This window comes from Mytilus galloprovincialis, chromosome 1, assembly GCF_965363235.1.
Source record: "Mytilus galloprovincialis chromosome 1, xbMytGall1.hap1.1, whole genome shotgun sequence".
Lineage (NCBI taxonomy): Eukaryota > Metazoa > Mollusca > Bivalvia > Mytilida > Mytilidae > Mytilus > Mytilus galloprovincialis.
In genome coordinates this window covers 15,478,669-15,497,819 of record NC_134838.1, presented here as the reverse complement: position 1 = coordinate 15,497,819, position 19,151 = coordinate 15,478,669, and the positions used below count along the sequence as shown (strand labels likewise).

General features: G+C 32.7%; 1 protein-coding gene across 3 annotated transcripts in view; it reads right to left on the bottom strand.

The window, feature by feature from the left end:
- Nucleotides 1-1,196: 1,196 nt before the first annotated feature.
- Nucleotides 1,197-19,151, bottom strand: part of LOC143066919 (uncharacterized) — a 69,532-nt gene continuing 51,577 nt past the window's right edge. The window contains exons 1-10 of one of the 3 annotated variants that reach the window (XM_076239780.1): nt 15,190-15,562; nt 14,375-14,582; nt 12,221-12,507; nt 10,970-11,107; nt 10,318-10,515; nt 9,377-9,492; nt 7,340-7,788; nt 5,314-6,004; nt 4,085-4,373; nt 1,203-2,674 (exon numbers count right to left, since the gene is read on the bottom strand). In XM_076239780.1, the coding sequence (XP_076095895.1) occupies nt 2,267-2,674; nt 4,085-4,373; nt 5,314-6,004; nt 7,340-7,788; nt 9,377-9,492; nt 10,318-10,515; nt 10,970-11,107; nt 12,221-12,507; nt 14,375-14,582; nt 15,190-15,369 (2,964 nt within the window). In that variant the 5' untranslated portion in view covers nt 15,370-15,562 and the 3' untranslated portion in view covers nt 1,203-2,266. Of the gene's footprint in view, nt 2,675-4,084; nt 4,374-5,313; nt 6,005-7,339; nt 7,789-9,376; nt 9,493-10,317; nt 10,516-10,969; nt 11,108-12,220; nt 12,508-14,374; nt 14,583-15,189; nt 15,563-19,151 lie in introns of those variants that run through there. The other 2 variants (XM_076239785.1, XM_076239792.1) reach the window with 2 other exon arrangements.

The following is a 19,151-nucleotide window of genomic DNA, read 5'->3' as shown; positions in this document are numbered from 1 at the left end:
CCTACATCACTTATTGGATTTAACGTCTCGAATCTAATCAAACATGGCTGCGTATTTATGCACCCTGCAGAGCCAAATATCATAGATTTTTACTGCTAATTATGACAATATTTCCATACATGTGTCCCTCCTATGAGTCAGTAAAATGAAAGCATGTGTTAAGAAAGAAAAGATATTTATTTTCATTCTGTTTCTCATAGTCATTACAACTAATGTTAAAAGTCAAAGTATTTATTTGTTTCTTTATTTTCCATTTCCTTAAAAATGCATTGATTTGTGACTTTTAAAATTGATATGTTCTTTTAATTTTACAGTATACGTATTGTTTATTCCAAATATGATTGGTTCCAGCAAGTTTCGATCTGATATTTTACAGGTAATTTCCTTCTGCTGTGTAAGATAATCATTTATTTTTTATTTCAACTTATAAACATTATATGGTGAGTGACTATGGTATCTTTAATGTTTTCTTGTTACTTCCATTAAATATTTGTTTGCAGACAAAGGTATTCAATAAAATTAACGGTACCAATTGTCTTGCACCAGATGCGCATTTCGACAATACATGTCTCTTCAGTGATGCTCGTGACCAAAATATTTGAAATCCAAAGCTTATATTCAAGTATCACATACCTTTTATGCTACCACAACATTACAGTGGTCACTTGATTTTCGAAGAAAATTAAGTTGACAAGTTTTCTATAAATGAAATGCACGTCTATAGTACTGAAAAAGAGGGACGAAAGATACCAGAGGGAGAGGCGAAATTCATAAATCGATTGCGAAAGAAAACCAATCCGGGTTACAAACTAAAACTGAGGGGAAACACATCAAATATAAGAGGAGAACTGCCCTTAACTTGTAGTCTGCTCATTGGTTGGATTGTTGTCTCTTTTTTCATATTCCCCATTTCCATTCTCAATTTTATGGTATCGTTTTTTATGTACAAATACATATGAATAAAATTAACACATTCATAAAGGATATTAACCTTTATATTAAAGAATGTACATAAATGAAAACAGGCAACCAAGGAGAACACAACTGATGTTTAATAACCAAAAAGATTAAAATGATAACAATTAGATAGAGAGTGAACTACTTATACATGTTTTATCGTACCATGCATTCTTTTGTTGTGTCATTTCTAACACATCTTCATTATTATTTCTTTTTATAATGTGTTGTTTGATTTCAATGTACAAAAGATAACGTATTATTTGTCTCCATTGTCTTCTTGAGGTACACTAGTATATTAATACCTAGAATAATTATCCTTTCGAAGAAAATATTATCAATCGTTGGAATTTTCGATTTATTTATGGTCTCTGAATACTTTGTTGAAACTTTTGATGTAATTAAATGATGCTATGGATATATTTGATCTTAAAATTCAGAATTTAAACGGGGAATGTGTTCAAGAGACAACCCAACCAACAAAAGAGCAGAAAACATATCAAGGCCACCAAGGGGTCTTCAACACATTTCCAACGCCAGTTTCTAAGTGACTTCTAAATATTTAAAAACAAAATCATGTAATCAATGTTATATATCATAACAGTGCCAAATCACTGACTTATGTCTAGTGCAAGAAAATAAAAATATCACAATTGCACAATTAATTTGTTGCGTTCGAGACCCTTTCATTGGATTCATCATGGAAAAATAATTACTGCTTGTTTCTATACTGTAGTTTCTGTAGCTAATAAATGATATGTGATCCTCTATACAAATGAGCAAACGGATTTAAGAATTTATATAAGAACTGCTCAAATGAATGAGTTCGTCAGTATCAAATCATTTTCACTTGAAAGATTGTGACCTTGAAAACCTTTGGCTGACATTTAATCCGAAGCTGTACAACTTCAGTCGTAAGATACAGATTAGCAAAATTTAGAGTCAAAAGAAACGATAAATGGTGTTGTTTACTGATCTCTAGTATATGCTTCTTTGGTGAATAACAGGAAAATCTTGAATTAATCTGAGTGGATATGGTGGATATCGCTGGAGACAAATTTACTTAACGAGTGTTATTTTTAATTTATTTATTAAACAGGCCAAATCGATTAAATGCAAACATTATATAGGGGAAATATACATATGATCGATCATGATGATTAGAAAATGTTCTTTTTATTTTATGAACTGTATTTACTCTTTCAGCTGTATACACTGTTTCCAGGATGTCAAACAAATTTTTTTTTTAATTACTTGATAATTGTAACAAATGTGAATTCTTCATCCGACTTACATGTTATTAATGACACTAATGATGCAAAAATTGCTCAAAAAATATTTTAACATCTGTAGCTTCTGGTCTTTGATCCTTATCCTTTGACCAGCATGCTTTTAACAGATTTTGCCAGTTTTCTTCTGGTTTGTGTTTCAGTGACAATGAAGGCCGGAGTCCTTTATTTATCACTGCGTCATCAAGAGAAGTATAAAGCTGTTGCTGTATATGGTCTGCTACATCAATTCCATACCACATCTCCCAAAGCAATATTCCCAGTGCATAGATATCTGCCTTTCTGTCATAAATTCCTGTCGGAACAAGTACTTCCGGTGCCATATAAACAGGTGAGCCAGTATTTGTTCCACTGATGTCCCTTTCCTTCTTTGTCAGGCCTACATCGCTGAGTTTTACTATATCCTTTCCGTTTTTATTCTTCACAGTCTGAAATAAAACAGAATTTCACATGATTGTAAAATGTTAGTAAAATGCCAGTTGATTACATGAGAAAATCTACAAGTGCATGTTGAACAACAAGGGGAGGAGATACACAGGTTTCAATAGAAAACCATGAATATAGAATAAAATAAAGCATATAACAATTTTAAAAAGATAATAAGAGATACGCAGACAAGCAATAGATACCCTACATGGCAAATTTTAGATTGAGCAAAACAAACGCTACCAAAAGATATAGGGTTTAACCCAACGATTGAAAGGAATTCTTATTCTTGATGCAAAAATGACGTCCGTCGTGTTTCTGCTGTTAAAGTGTGTTGATAATACATATGCGATTGGTAACTGTGCCCCTCTACTTGCCGACTTGTTTCTTTATTATTATGAGTCTGACTTCATGCAGGAACTTCTTAGGAAGTAAGATAAGAAGTTAGCACTATCCTTTAACTCTACGTTTCGCTATATAGATGATGTTCTTTCACTAAATAATTCAAAATTTGGTGACTATGTGGAACGCATCTATCCAATCGAGCTAGAGATAAAGGATACTACAGATACAGTTAAGTCGGCCTCATATCTTGACTTACATCTAGAAATTGACAATGAGGGTCGGTTGAAAACAAAACTTTACGACAAAAGAGATGATTTCAGCTTTCCAATTGTGAACTTTCCATTTATAAGTAGTAACATTCCAGCAGCACCTGCATACGGGGTATATATCTCCCAATTGATACGATATTCCCGTGCTTGCATTTCCTATCATGATTTTCTTGATAGAGGGTTGCTGCTCACAAGGAAGCTATTAAACCAAGAGTTCCAAATGGTGAAGTTGAAATCATCCCTTCGTAAATTTTACGGACGCCATCACGAGTTGGTTGATCGTTATGGAATAACCGTATCACAAATGATATCGAATATGTTCCTTACGTCGTAACTACAATCCCCTTCCCTTTCCTGAATGTGACCTACCGAATTATACTATTTACCGGATTTGTTATCACATAAGCAACACGACGGGTGCCGCATGTGAGCAGGATCTGCTTACCCTTCCGGAGCACCTGAGATCACCTCTAGTTTTTGGTGGAGTTCGTGTTGTTTATTCTTTAGTTTTCTATGTTGTGTCATGTGTACTATTGTTTTTCTGTTTGTCTTTTTCATTTTTAGCCATGGCGTTGTCAGTTTGTTTTCGATTTATGAGTTTGACTGTCCCTTTGGTATCTTTCGTCCCTCTTTTGATAGGCGTGACGATATAACTATGATGTAATCATGAAAGATTACACATATAAAATAATGATATAAACTATTAAAAAGGAAATAACATTATTTGACTAATAATTTTAGATTTAATTCAGGATTAAGAGTTGAAAGGACAAATTTTATAGATTTTTATCATCTTACCAAAATATTTTCTAATTTCATATCTCGATGAACCATTTTATTTTTGTGGAGATATTCCAAGCCTTCGCATATCTGTTTGGCATATCTTGCTAGCTCCTCCATTTGTTCTACTTGTACAGAATATATTTGTACTTTCCCAGGGTTATCGTACTCTGGGCAGATGAACTTACTTTTCAGAGTATCATCACAGTATTCCATTATCATGATAAAGTGTACCTTTCTTTTAGTATCACCGCTCTGTTGCAATATGCAACCATAGTATTGTGTGATATTTGGATGATTTATTTCCCTAAAATGAAACTTAACAATCTAAATCTTTTTTACAAACCACGACTCTTTTGTTGAGACATAAATCATTCAAAGATATTTTATTGGTTAGCGTACTGATTCCCATATATGAACACTATGTTTCATCTCATAAAGACATAACGTAGGAATGTAGCCAGTATACATACTGTTAACCAACTTTTTTTTTCGCGACATTCGCGAGTAGAAAAATAACGCGAATATAAATCGTCGTGAATATGTATAACTTGGATCACACTACATCAAGAAGATAAGAAAAATCTCGAAATTAAATAGACTAGAAATCGTAAATTGCGAAATAAAGTATCCGCCAAAATTAAGTTGGTTTACAGTACACATGAATAACGGCGGAATTAAATTTTGGTGGAAGACCCAAAGTGAAGGATAGGGTTAGTATAGAAGTTTAGTAGAAGCTTATACTCTTTGGGGCATATAAATGTTGAAAATATGTCGCACAGCCATGTTTTGACATCTGAATAAAAACGAATTGCATATTAACTGTCCATTCTAGGTTATGATTTTTACGAAATGTCATAGTGAAAGTGGCACAGTTTTAGCTGTTAAGGGAGTTCCTTTGTGAAGTTTAAAATTTCTTCTTACGTGTAAGCGAACTGCATAGAAATATGAAAGAATATACAAGATCTAAGATATTAACGTTGTATAATTTATATGAGATAGTAAAGCGATGCTGGAACACTGCTACACAAAAACAACTATTTCCCAATACGAAAAGTGAAGCCTGCTGTTTTAGTGTAAATATAACTCCTAAATCAATTCTCGCTTGAGAATACCATCCACGCATGTCCAACACAGTAAACAATAAAAAATGCAAGTCAATGAAGATCGATTTGTTTAAACGAAAACCATGAATACATTAAAAAAAAACTTCAATCATACAAACTAAAATTATCGAGTAAGAATACCTTAACGTTCTATCTTCCAATAAGATATCCGATACGACCCTTTCTGATAGTGGATCCTTACAATATTTCAGTGCAACGATTTCAGTATGGCTGGATAGTTTAAGATGACCTTTGTAAACGTCTGCGAAACTTCCACTTCCTAAAAGATCGTTTCTGTCCCATTCAACATCACTCAATCTGTAGTCCATATCCATAATATGATATACGAAAAACAAGTCCAATTCACCCTGCATAGTCTGACCTGAGGAAATAAACTGTGGATACATCGTATGTAAATTATCGTCTGCTTGTCTTACACTGTGTGTCAGTTTTTCTAATAGCTGGCTATCTGCTTTTAGAAATTCAGGTATTTTCTTGGCAATCTCATCCACACCTTTCACCAGTTTCTTAAGATAGTGGGAGATTTTGTCTTGTAGTTCGTTTCCGTGTACAATTGACTCAATAAACAGGTCTGTTGCTTCAACCATTTTCTTTGTACTATTCTCTTTTTTGTAGCTTTTAAATTTTTCTCTGAATTGTTTCTTGCTTGCTATGGCTGAACACACAACTGCCACAGCTCCACCTAAGCCTTTGATCTCATCTATGTCATCTCTCTTTGCTTTTTTCCATATGCTTTTGACAGGTGCTTGCTTCTTTATTGATTTGTAGAGGTCCCTAACAATCTTTTTATCGTGTTCTCCAAGAAAAGTACCTTCAAACGAAAAGTAATATTTCGTTATTCAACGACATTTGAGTATTTTTAGCCCCTCTTTTATTTATTAACCTATCATAACTATTGGCATATTTGTTCGTGAAAATCTAACACCAAAATGAAAAAAACATCATTTTACTTAAATAAGAAGTGATTTACATAGTTATGATATGTATATTCGTTACACGGACTTTTATATATTTTCAATAACTTTACCAAGTCGATCATGTTGTTCACATCCTGGTTCTTTAGTGGTCTCATTGGCAATCAAATCAAATTGTGATAAAGTTTCATAACGACCTCTATGAAATCATCAGAATTAAAAGAATGTAAAGTTAACCCACAAGAATTTCCAGTGTTTATTCACATTAACTAACACATGTGGATGTAGGTCAATGGCATGCCTATAAATGTATGTAATAATATTATCATGGTGTTTGAGAACTGAAAATCTTTGCATTTATTTTAGATGCGTTGATAATGTGTCGTTATCATTTAATTCCATTTCACAAATACTGATTTATGACTCCATATAATACAGACTGATTGACAAAGTCAACAATAGTTAACCGTTGTTCAAAAGTCATAAATCGATTGAGAAAAATAAATCCGGGTTAAATATCAAAACCGAGGTAATCGCATCAACTATAAGAGGAATACAAAGGATAAACAGGAACACCGAAGTGCAACAAAAACAAATGTCAGCAAAACTATTTTATACCAACTGCCATATACCTGACTTACAGGACATTTTGAAAAATAGTGGGTTGAACTTGGTATATTTGTATGCCGAACTCCCCGCGTTATGACAATGCTAAAAAGAATATCGCTTAAACACTAAGTGACAGAAATACAGCGATAAAACACAAGACATTCATAACAGAGAAACACACAAACAAGCAAATAATATAATATTAGACCCAACATGCAAACCGCAAAACAACGAACATATTTCATCAACAATAAACACCATATGATACCAAAATAAGGGACGCGCTTACGTAACTAACATGCAATCCCGAACCCAGATCATGAATCGTTTGAAATTGTAATGATTTCAATGTTCTACTTTTCTAACTTTTCAATTCCTAGCTGTCCCAAACTCTAACGTCAAGCATATGAATAAGTAAGTAGTACCAACAAACTTCTCTATTTGGAATAACATTATGGTATCAATTTGTGCTGCTCCAGATACGCATTTCGACAATGTATCCCGAATGATGATCGAAGCCATAATATATGAAAATCAGTAACTATTGAAATGAATTAGAAAATGCCTTGTTTTTTTAGAGAAATGTCTAACAAAGAGAAATCATGGTTTGTCAGAGACTGTACCTTCTATAGCTTCGATTTGGTCCTCTAGAAGGTCGCAATCTCGTTTGAATTTCTTTATCATTTTCTCTTTGAGTGAGTGGACAACTCGTTGCTCCTTTTCCCATTTATTAAGCTCTGCTGAAACTCTACTGGAAATTTTGTCAGCTGCCTCCTTGGCTAATTTCTTATAATTACCAGGGCGTGGACATTCATCCTGTTTCCAGTCATTCAATATGCTTCGCATGTTCGGAGAACTTAGAACTTCACTTGTTGTTTTGTGTAACTGAATTATCTCATACTGCAGTTCCCTTCTGAGATCGTCAATGGTTTGTTTTGATTTCTCCCCCAAAGCGTGCATATTTCGTTTGATTTCTTCCATCTGTTTCGTCATTTCTTGTTTGTCCACAGCGTCTATAGTCTTTGAAACTTTAAGGGTATAATTGGCTCTTTTAACTATTTGAGACAACCAGCTAAAATCGGAAATTAAACGAATGCGTTAATACTCATCACAAACATGTTTATCCTGTCAACTTTCAATATGTTTTCGTCTTAAGTCTTTAGTATTTAAACTAGTGGTTGCGGTTGTCGTTTGTTCTCTATCCTTTTATTATATTTCATTACTATATTTATGAAAATCGTTATTTTTTTACGAAAGTGCATTACCTCATAAAGCAATATCGCAATACGATCTACCAAAAACACGATTTATTTTAAAGGTAATATCTTGGGTTAGCTTGCTTGTTAGCTGAACCGTGAAGGCATTATTATATTAGGTATACTACCCTCCTTTCTGAGTATTCTTGTCCTACCGACAGAGGTTGGTTACATTTCTCCAGTACTAATCTACTCTTAAAGGAGAGTAGTTTACCTAACACAAAAATGACTTCACGGTTCAGCTAGCAAGCAAACTAACCAAAGCTATTACTTTTACCTACACACTCAAAGCATTCTGCTGAAAAGGATGAGCCATTCTGGCAAATACCTTAGAAAAAGTCTTTCTGTCATTTCGTTGACAGTCATGATGTCTCTAATCCATAACTACTTCGCCACATAATCCGTTCGGAAATAAATTTAGTAAACTAAAGCTGAGGCTACATATTCACAAAACGGATAGAAGCTAGATGATAAAAAGGGACCTAAAGGAAATCCAATTTTATCCCCATCCTATTTGCCAGCGTGAGTTGGAATCTTTATTTCTTAACAAATGGATAATTTGGCACGTTTGCGAATATGCAACTTTGCTTTTGATTATCCTGTTGACTAACTTAAGAAACGTAAAACTCTCTGTAACTTTCAGAGCAGTTGCATGTTTTTGATAATGCTTTTAATTTGTCCTATTCAAATTGTACTTACACTATTTAGAAATGTGTGTCTTGAAATAAGATGATAGAAATAAGTATGCACTAGAACACACCCGCGAAATCGCGGACAATCAGAGCGTGGATGAAAGTATGTAAAGTGTTGTAGAAAGAATTTTGCAAAAGATTTAATGACTGGAGAATTTCAGGAAAATTATCAAAAGTCATAGGTACTTGGGGACAGGAAAATGTTTTTTTTTTATCCCTCCTTTATTTCCCAAATTCCTATTTTTTTGTTTTCTAATAATTTCAATATGAACATACATAAAATTTTAGTATATTGAGAACATTCAAGTCAGGAGTCTGTGATTCAGTGGTTGTCGTTTGTTTATGTCTTACATATATTTTTTTTCGTTCATTTTTTTGGTACATAGATAAGGCCGTTAGTTTTTTCGTTTGAATTGTTTTACATTGCATTTCGGGCCCTTTTATAGCTGACTTTGCGGTATGGGCTTTGCTCATTGTTGAAGGCCTTACGGTGACCTATATAAAATTTCGCCCAATGACGGAATCAATAATCGGATGCGTTTTTTTCTTGTTTTTCTCCCAAAATAATTTAATCTGAAAAATCATAAAAAAGGATGACAAATGCGACTATGCACTGTACATATAGGACACAGAGGCATAATGATTACTTTATTGTGGAAAGAAGAGAAGCGACACACAAAATGAGGTCTTCTCGTTTAATAGTATAGATTACCAGTAATGTGAATTTAGTTGTTGTCGTAAACTTGCAGGAAACAAATTCTGTAATCCTTTTGAAATAAAATCTTTATGGGCAGGATCCATGGCTCCGTATTCCATGGCCCGTTTTGCCTATAGATAAAAAATCAACTGTAATATATTTAAGAAAAAAACATTTATATAATTTTCAAATTTTTCACTTGATATGGACAGAACGCAACACCTTATTTACTTTTTACTTTTAACAGTATATATACATTAATAATACTAAGCATACTGCTTCTAAGTCGATGTTTTATTCTCTTTCATAAAATCATTCAAAGAGAAGAAAGACGGTTTATTTTAGACCATCGTCAAGAACGATTTTAAAAATCGCTTTCAATAATAATAGTCAAAACTATTTTGAAGATTCTCAGAGGTGAAATATAGTACATAGAAGACCCATTGGTGGCCTACGACTGTTGTCTGATCTGTGGTCGGGTTGTTGTCTCTTTGACACGATCCCCATTTTCATTCTCAATTTTATAGTAATATAAAACATCAATAAGCAAAAATTGACGCCGTTGAGACATACACAAAATTACTAATTAATTAGCAACAAACACTAGGTATAAATGATTTGTCAAATGAATAATGATGACAAAAAATATCGACTATGACACAATCTTGACAATGACCAGAGTACAGAACCCTTCTCGTATTCAAAATCATAAATCATTACACAATTGTAAATTCAGAGACAATTCATACGAAAATTGTTCGTTAAAATCAAAAACCTGCCTGTAAGACATGCCTACTAATATATATAGATAACCAAAATAAATAGACAAAGTTATAGCCCTATTGTTTTATCATGTCCGTAGTTTTTCTCCTCTCCATACATTTATAAATTTGTATCGTTAGATTGTGTTTCATTAATCAATCAAATGTAAAAGATATGAATATTTTGATATATACCTCTGTAGTTGAAAAGTAGAATATTTGTTCCTCTCGAAGTCCCTGAAAAATTGGCTCTAGTTTGTGCACAATATTTCGTTTTATTTCGTCTCGGTCCTTAATTGGCACGACATCCCATTTATTGCAAACAAACAATGTTGAAGATGGGTTGAATTCTTCGTCTAAAGTATTTACCACATTTCGCAGAAAATCTTTCAGCTAAAATACACACAATTTGTTATATGACAGTTTCAGTAAGTGTATGAAGCATATTTTCTTTTTTATTAAAGAAGGCGGCTTTGTATGATTTGAGATGACAATAATGATAATTTTATCAAATAGGAAAACTTCTGTGTTTTACATGTAAGATTGTAAGGAATTGAAGTGTAGTTTGAAGCATAAAAAATGCACAACTTTCAAACTGAGTTCAAAGGACAACCAAAAACACGTATTTTATTCAAGACAACAACTAGTTTTTTCTACATTTACAAAAGTAAAAAATGATGGTTGGTCTTCTCCACGATGATATCAACAGCTAATATAACTTAAATGCTCTCCTACTTCTTTCGGTTTTTCATTTTTTTTAATCGAGAGTCACTGACAAGTCGTTTGTAGACGACACGATCCAGGCGTGCAAAACTATTGGCCTTGATTTTTTTATTAATTATCTTACCCTTCCTCTCTGAACGCCACCTGCATTTGATGTATTCACAACATAAATGAAACCACATGACTTTGAAAGGTACTTTTGAAAAGACTGATGCATCTGGATTTCACCAAAACCAGGAGTGTCTATTATAACTAGACCTTCCTGAAATAAAAAATAAAATGAAACCAATTTGACAAAAAACTATTTAAGCCTGCAGTCCTGTTGTATTAATATAATGTTTTATGGTTAAATGTTTTGTTCTTTCGTTAAAATTGTTTTCTTAATTATTAATTGCCGGAATAATTTTTTGAATGGTCGATGATTACAGTTAAATATAATAAGATGTGGTATGAGTTCTAAAGAGACTTATATCAACTAGAGACAAAAAGGGAACGTAAATAACTTCAGGACACTTTACAGTCATCACCACTTAGCAAAACACCCAGGTTATTGTAAGCGTTAAAGGGCTCGTTATGTGGAATTTGAAAACAAATGTTGCTTAGTTTTTTCCTTAAATTCTTAGGATCTGGGATGGATACCTGTGTGAAGATACAAGAACCGTCTTTTTTACGGTGCAATCATAATGTATAAATATACTATCCCGACTTAAAAACAGGGAAACCTTCGGTTTTTTGTTCATAACCATAAATTGAAAGAACCCTTTAAAGATGCGCGTGAGGGCAACTCTTCATAGAAGTGTAGGTTCAGCATTAGACAAATAAGTTCAAATGAAATGAAATGCTCTTCAACTTCGTACTTTATATAGCCTTTTTTACGTTTTTTTTTATTTGAGCGTCACTGATGAGTCTTTTATAGACCAAACGCGCTTCTGGCGTAAATATAAAATGTCAATCCTGGTATCTATGATGAGTTTATATACTAACATACAATTAGTGTCTCAAAAATGATCATCTAACAATATTATTCGTTTAAACGTTCCGGCCACCCGAGACACTCAGTCAAGAGCTCCAAGGACGAAACATCGGGAGGAAGGTCAGTAGCAGGCAGTAACCAACAGGCGTTGGGCCGCCTTTCTGTCGGATTTTAATTCCCCATAATTTCGGTCACCTTTAGTAACGATTGTTCATTATTGGCTGTCATTTTAGCTACTTTTTGCTGTCTTTTTCTTGATACAAAGCATTCACCTTTTTTGCGCGTTTATTGTGATTTCTGTTTTCTAGAACAGATTATCCATTTCTATTAGACATGAAATTCAATTGCTCCATCGTACGATAACTCAAAATTTTACTGTTCCTCTACCTCGTTATAACATACCTCAATAACATTAGTTGGCCAATATATTTCAATTTTATCGAATGGATTGTCACCATTTTCGTCTTCACAAGTAATGTTACTCTTCAACTTTTTTTGTCCTTCCATTGTACTCAAATCTATTTTCACTTCCTTTCCGCCATTAGTCCCAAAGCAGATTGCCTTCTTTCGACCATCTTTGCTCTTTCGAATTTCACAGACAGTCTGTGTACACTTAATACTACTTGTAGGAAGAATGTCTGCTTCAAGTAATAAGTTTATGAGACTACTTTTTCCAGATGTTGCTTCACCTAAAATGATGTCTCATAATTAATGGAATTCATTAGTCAAACATAAACTGCTTGCCTTTCCCACAATTAAGAACGCCACATGCATGCAGGGTGTTCAGTATGTTTGACACGGTGGAAACTTCGAGGCGCAGAACAAAAGATCAAAGTTAGCACAGATTAGAATATAGTTGTAAGTACCAATTACTAGGTTTCTGTGTACTATTACACGAATTCATCTTGTCGCTTTAAAACTTATCAACAGACCAAAGATATTCAGAAAATATAGATGTGGTATAATTGCAAAAAGACACAATGTAAGGATGTTACAAGCTACAAGTCACCATATGACCTGAATCCTACTGATTAAAGCTTAAGTAATAATTATTCAGAAAAACAGTTATTACAATCGGCAGCTAAAGGCAGTTAATCACTGTACAAGCACATAAAAGATATGACGATTTTTAGTTAAATCCACAATATAAACCAACCATCACAAAATAACTCTAAAAATAAATCAGACTGCGACTCATTTCACATAAAACATGAACATTTCAGTGTAATTACGATCAATTTTAGTAGTCAGATATTTTTTGAAAAAAAGCCCTTGGTACTTAGCAAAAGTATGAGCTAAACCATTGAAGTAGAAGAACCCATTTTTTATTAGACAACCCAACCAATCAGCACATCTTCAGCGGATTTAGTTTGAAAACGTCATGGTCTAGATACAAGACCTCGTGAAAATGACAAAAGTATCGACAGAATGTTAGATTGTGAAAGGAATACATATTTAGAAAAAACATTCAATTATTGAAAATTGTATCATGGTTCAAACCTATAAAGACATTACTGCATAATTTAACTAAAAACATTCAAGTTATTATTCTTGTGTTTTTAGTCTCTACACATCACTGTAAATATAAAGAAATTTGATGAGACTGTCATACAAAGTGATAGATTTAGCGCTATAAAACCAGGTTTAATCCACCATTTTCTACATTTGAAAATGCCTGTACCAAGTCAGGAATATGACAGCTGTTGTCCATTCGTTTTTTATGTGTTTTGTCATTTGAATTTTGCCATGATAAGGGTCTTTCCGATTTGATTTTCCTCTGAGTTCAGTATTTTTGTGATTTACTTTTTTCCTTCAAAAGACTATTATGTTTCCATGGTGCTACTGAGTTGTACTTGTTGTAACGAAACAACAAAAATCTCCTTTTATTTATTATCAATTAATAGTTCCATAATTTCTATTGTGCTGTTGTAATTTCATGTTATATAGAATTAAGTTTTAATACATTTAAAATGCCAAAATTGGGAATTAGTACTTTATAAGAATTATGTGCATGGGTTCATGATTTTATTAAGTATATTATATCTCGTTTGAAGTTTGATTTGTTGTAAACAATGTCTATATTAATTCTTACTAGGTGTACATATTGTGCAATGTGGCGTACATATCAAAAAACATATTTTACGATCAATTTCATTTCGATACAATTTGAAATTACATTGTCGAAGGGCATGAAGACTAAGGAGTTGTAATCGTTTGAAGATTGGAAGAATTTTGAGAATTTCAGAATGCGAATACATATTCAACCATTTATAATTATATATTTGGGATATAACGATGTTCCAGGTTTCGAACAATAATATTAAGATGTGAAACAAAATATTATACGTGCAAATTGTAATACTTCATTTCATTACAATTAAGCATTACCTTGCCAAATGGCATATGGACTAATAAGTATACGGGTAGGACTGCCGCAGATTATTAATAAAGAGAGTTTTAGGAAATGTAAATACATCTTTAATCATAAAAAAACACTTTAAATATATGCTATACAACACTGATTCGGTTCATAGATGATTGAAAAATAATATTTACCTGCAACAAGAATGTAACATTCAGGTGATAACAACTCTGAACGCTTGAACTTTGATGTTTTTTCAACATCTGGAAATACGCTATTCAAGTTTTGTTGGAAGTTGACTGGCAGGTCTTTATAAAAGTTTATAACTTTGTCGTATAGTTTCATTAATTTCTCTGTGTTTCCTCTGTGATAAAGCAAATCTTGATGCAAAACTATTCCACCCTGAAAAGTTAATGAAATGAATATGTTAAACAATGATAAATCTTAGCTAAAGTACGTTATTCAAAATACAATTATAGGTTCTAAGCATATGGATGTAAATATTCAGTAAATGCTGCTACATGTATAACATAGCGGCTGGAAGTAATTTGGAATAATCTATATGATCTACAAATAATTGGTGTTAATCCAATTTTGCAACACATATCCATAATTATTCCTTTATAACCTACATAAAAATATATCATTCATAAAAAATCTTGAATGATGCGTATGTATTGTAGGTCGTGTTCATTAGTTTCAAATTTTAGTGCATTTGTCAAGACATAGTAATCTTGTATCAGGACAGATAAAATAAAAACTAACTCCGAGGAAAATTCAAAACGGAAGTCCCTACTCAAAAGTTATAGTGAAACGTCTGCAATCGACATACAAGACATTTAATTTCAATCAGCACAAACAACTGAATAGAGTTTGGCCAAACGTTATGTGCTGTAGTATGTATAGATAGATATCTGGATTTAAAACCTGTAATCAGATATTAATCAATTTAGGTAATACAAAAATACATTAGTGGATGTAATCAACATTCTACAGTTTAAGCACTCACCTCGTCAGGCCTTTGATGTGTCTTCTCCCATTCAATTAACAAAACTTTAATAATCTCATCCTTTGCTTTTATACCTTTAGTATTTAGTCCCCATGATCTTGCAAATCTTAGTCCTGTAGATACATCAGGAATTCTGATTATATCGTCTCGACATTCAATATTATACTCCGTAGAAGACATTTTTATATCATGTCGCTTTACGTAGTCGATAAATTTTCCATCTTGTATTTTTTGGTAACTCTTAATTTTCAGATTTAGCAAGAAAATGCTTGTGATAGTAGCATATTGTATTTCACATACTTGTATATGCTTCTAGGTAGTTCGGTCAGAACGACAATTGTCCGATCGTTCATTACAGCTTTGGCATTTAAATTGATGTGGTATAGATATGTAATTAGTATGATAATCATTTGTTAGAATAACAAATAACCAGACAATAAGACCTCCAAACATTATTTTTAAACAATTAATTTAGTGACTTGTTCTGTTGGGTTGGTAGAATAGAATATTCAATAAAAGAGGATCTGTGAGGGCTCAACGTAGACTACGATTTTTTTTAAGCAAACAAGAAAAAATATAAACTATATTATGATAAAACAATGGATGCGTTTTGACTTTTCTTTCTGTGCTTTTCAATTTTATAAACTCCTCAACGTTATTTTAGATTTACGATTTTAAAATATTTTGTTTTTCTAGAATAACTTAAGAGACATCAAGGGCCAATTTATTGCAATCAAACTGGGTTTTGTTTCACAAACCGGTTTAAACTGGTTTGAAACTGAAACTGTTTTTTTGTTTATCTCGTGTAATCTAAAATTAGTTCTAGAATTTAAGCAAACTGCTCATGGTGCAGTTTGATAGTTTGGTTTCAACAACAAATATAGTGATGTCGCAAAGAAAATTGAGACTTGAATTAGAAGAAAAAGTACAGTGGATATGCGACCAACATGATAAAGGTGGGTGGATTACGTATTTTCATGATGATATAAACATAATATAGAATAATATAAAGAGATGTAGGATAATTACCAATGAGATCTATAACCAACCAACAGAGTTTGAATGAAGTGGCTGTAAACAAAAATGTGATATGTGCTATGTTGATTAGCACAAGTAATCTTGGGTAAATAAACACAAACCCAAACTTATTAATTTATAACTTCCGAGCTCATGTGCTGAATTGTGCGTTCAGATGAATTTCATGAAAAAACGGTAAAATATCCTTGTATGCATCTTCCAAAGTCAAATCTTTCTTATCTGTTGTTGGGAGATGGACTGCATATTTTTTTTATCGACACATAAACGCATACACTATAAACCAATTGAAATTACTTAAACATTGGGAAAATGCATAATTATTTACCAAAACTGAACACATACATTAAAAACTAATTCTATGGCTCAAACACTGGGAAAATGTATTGCCTAATTATTAACCGAAAAATAACCACACAAAATAGATCTAATTCAAATGACTAACTGAACCTTTTCTAACATACAATATACTATTGATCCAGATTTAAACAATAAAACCTGGATCTAGTTTCATAGTTTTCCCAGAAAAAAAGTAGTGCTTTAGAAAATAATGTATTCAAACATATTGATTTTTCCTACGCTGTTTTGTAAGAGAAGACACAGCGATTGGTGTTTTTAGTCAACAGTATTCGACATTTAATATAAAAAAGATGTGGTATGAATGCCAAATGAGACAACTCCCCATCCAAATCACACTGCAGTAAGCAAATACAGGTGACACGGATTACATTTCTTAAAGTTCTGTTTATTAATTTTATTTATATTCATATATTCATAGTGGGAAAAGAATTGATCACAAAGGAACATGTTGCAGTATGTAGAAACTATGCAGGAGGAATTCAATAAAGAACAACACTGGCTTTTGTCAGAGCTTAAACAGCAACACCAGGACAAAATGAAGAAAAACAATTGGAACTTATATCTGAGAATGTTTCCCTTTTCCAAAGGTGACCTTATTGATTCGTCAATACATATTACTAGGATATTTTGTATGTTTTGTTCATCGATTTTGTTATTACCAGAAAAGAAGCGTAACTATCATTATGGTATAACTTTCAAGTTTGTTGGTGTTTTTATGTTAAACGACAATAAGCATATATTATACCTACCGAATAAGACTTATTCAAGAGTTAATAAAATTGAGGATGAAAATGGGGAATGTGTCAAAGAGACAAATCGACCTCAGAGCAGGAAACCGCAAAAGGCCACCAATGGGTCTGCAATACAGGGAGAAAATTTATCCTTATTTTCAAATCCTTTTCCATAAACAGGCGAGTTTTTCAAAACCCTAGAATCATGTGCTGAACCCAGCCATCCACATAAAACAATCAGAAAATGTAAATTTTGGTCATAAACTGCCTGCAGTACGATAGATGGAATTAATTTTTCGGTTATAATACATGCGCTTTTCTCATAAAAAAAAGGTTAAATTAAAGTATAAATGAAACAAAAAATCTGAGACAACAAGTGCTTGTGGTTTATAGTATTGTTCAGCATCAACATCAGGTATATGGGGGCCATGTAATATAGCACCTATGACACAAGGAAAATCTTTGTGCTTGAAAAAAAACTGTTGATAGTTTCGAGGAATTTTAATCTGGTAGGCTATTTAAACAAATCGGGTAGCATATTAGACGGTGCTCTATGGACAAATGGCATGAACAGTACCCTCACGTAAGCCAAAGTTATTTCTCTCAGTGTTTGTTAGGAAGAGGCATATCTAATAAATATTAACAGCTGTTCTCCTCTGTATACAGTCACTTTCATAATGCCTCACTTATTTCCAACATTTAATCTATGGAATAATGAATGACTACTCTGTCAAATCTGGATCTGCTCATTCTGAAATGTTATCTAAAGCCATCAGAGGAGTACACTGGAAGTGCATTTTCACCATAGTCTTCAGTTCTGGCTATCTTTCTACGTTTCTCTATAAAAGCAAACATAAATGTGAACTGACATGTTCTGCTTAAAAATGGTGATTAAGTTGCCTTTATCATGTATCTACGCTCTCATCCCCGCTTTGTGATAACCAATCTATCATCCTAAGAATATCAGCAATATAAAAATGAAGATGTGGTATGATTGTCAATGAGACAACTCTCCACAAAAAAAAGCTATAGGTCACCGTAAGCCTTCAACAATGAGCAAAGCCCATACCGCATGCACAGTCAGCTATAAAAGACCCCGAAATCACAAATGTAAAACAATTTAAACGAGTTAACTAACGGCCTAATAAATGTACCAAAAAATGAACGAAAAGCAAAACATGTTATGTAATGAAACGATACGTTCACCGAAATTAAGCAAACCATGGTGTAGTTACAAACTGTTTGTTCTAAACCCTTAAACGATTTTCTAAACCCTTAACTGGTTTTCTAAACCCAAAAACCAAACTCAAACTGGTTTGACTTGCAATAAATTCGCTCCAAGTGTATCACAGTTAATTATAGGTCTGAAAGATTACTGAAAGACTGAACCAAACCCAATAATTTACTGTTCATTCTTTAAAGAGCTAATCAGATCAAAATGAACGTTTCATTGCAAAATCTGTGTTCTATTGGTTTATTAATCATCGTTTCTATTATGTGAAAATATTTTGAGACGGAAAATGTGATACATGTTAATAGACTTATTATTTCAAGCATTTACATGTTTTTTTTAAAAGAAGAAGACATTAGGAAAAAAGTGATTTGCCTCTTCATTCGTCCACAATATGTAAGTATATATAATATATACAGCATGATTAAGTATATAGGAAGGATAGGAAATAATAAAGAAAATTACAAAACGTAAAACATAATAATGTCCGAAGGGATTATTTCAACTTCACCATTTGGAACTCTTGATTTAATAGCTTCCTTGTGAGCAGCAATCCTCTAGGAAATCATGATATAAAATACAAGCACGGGAATATCGTATCAATT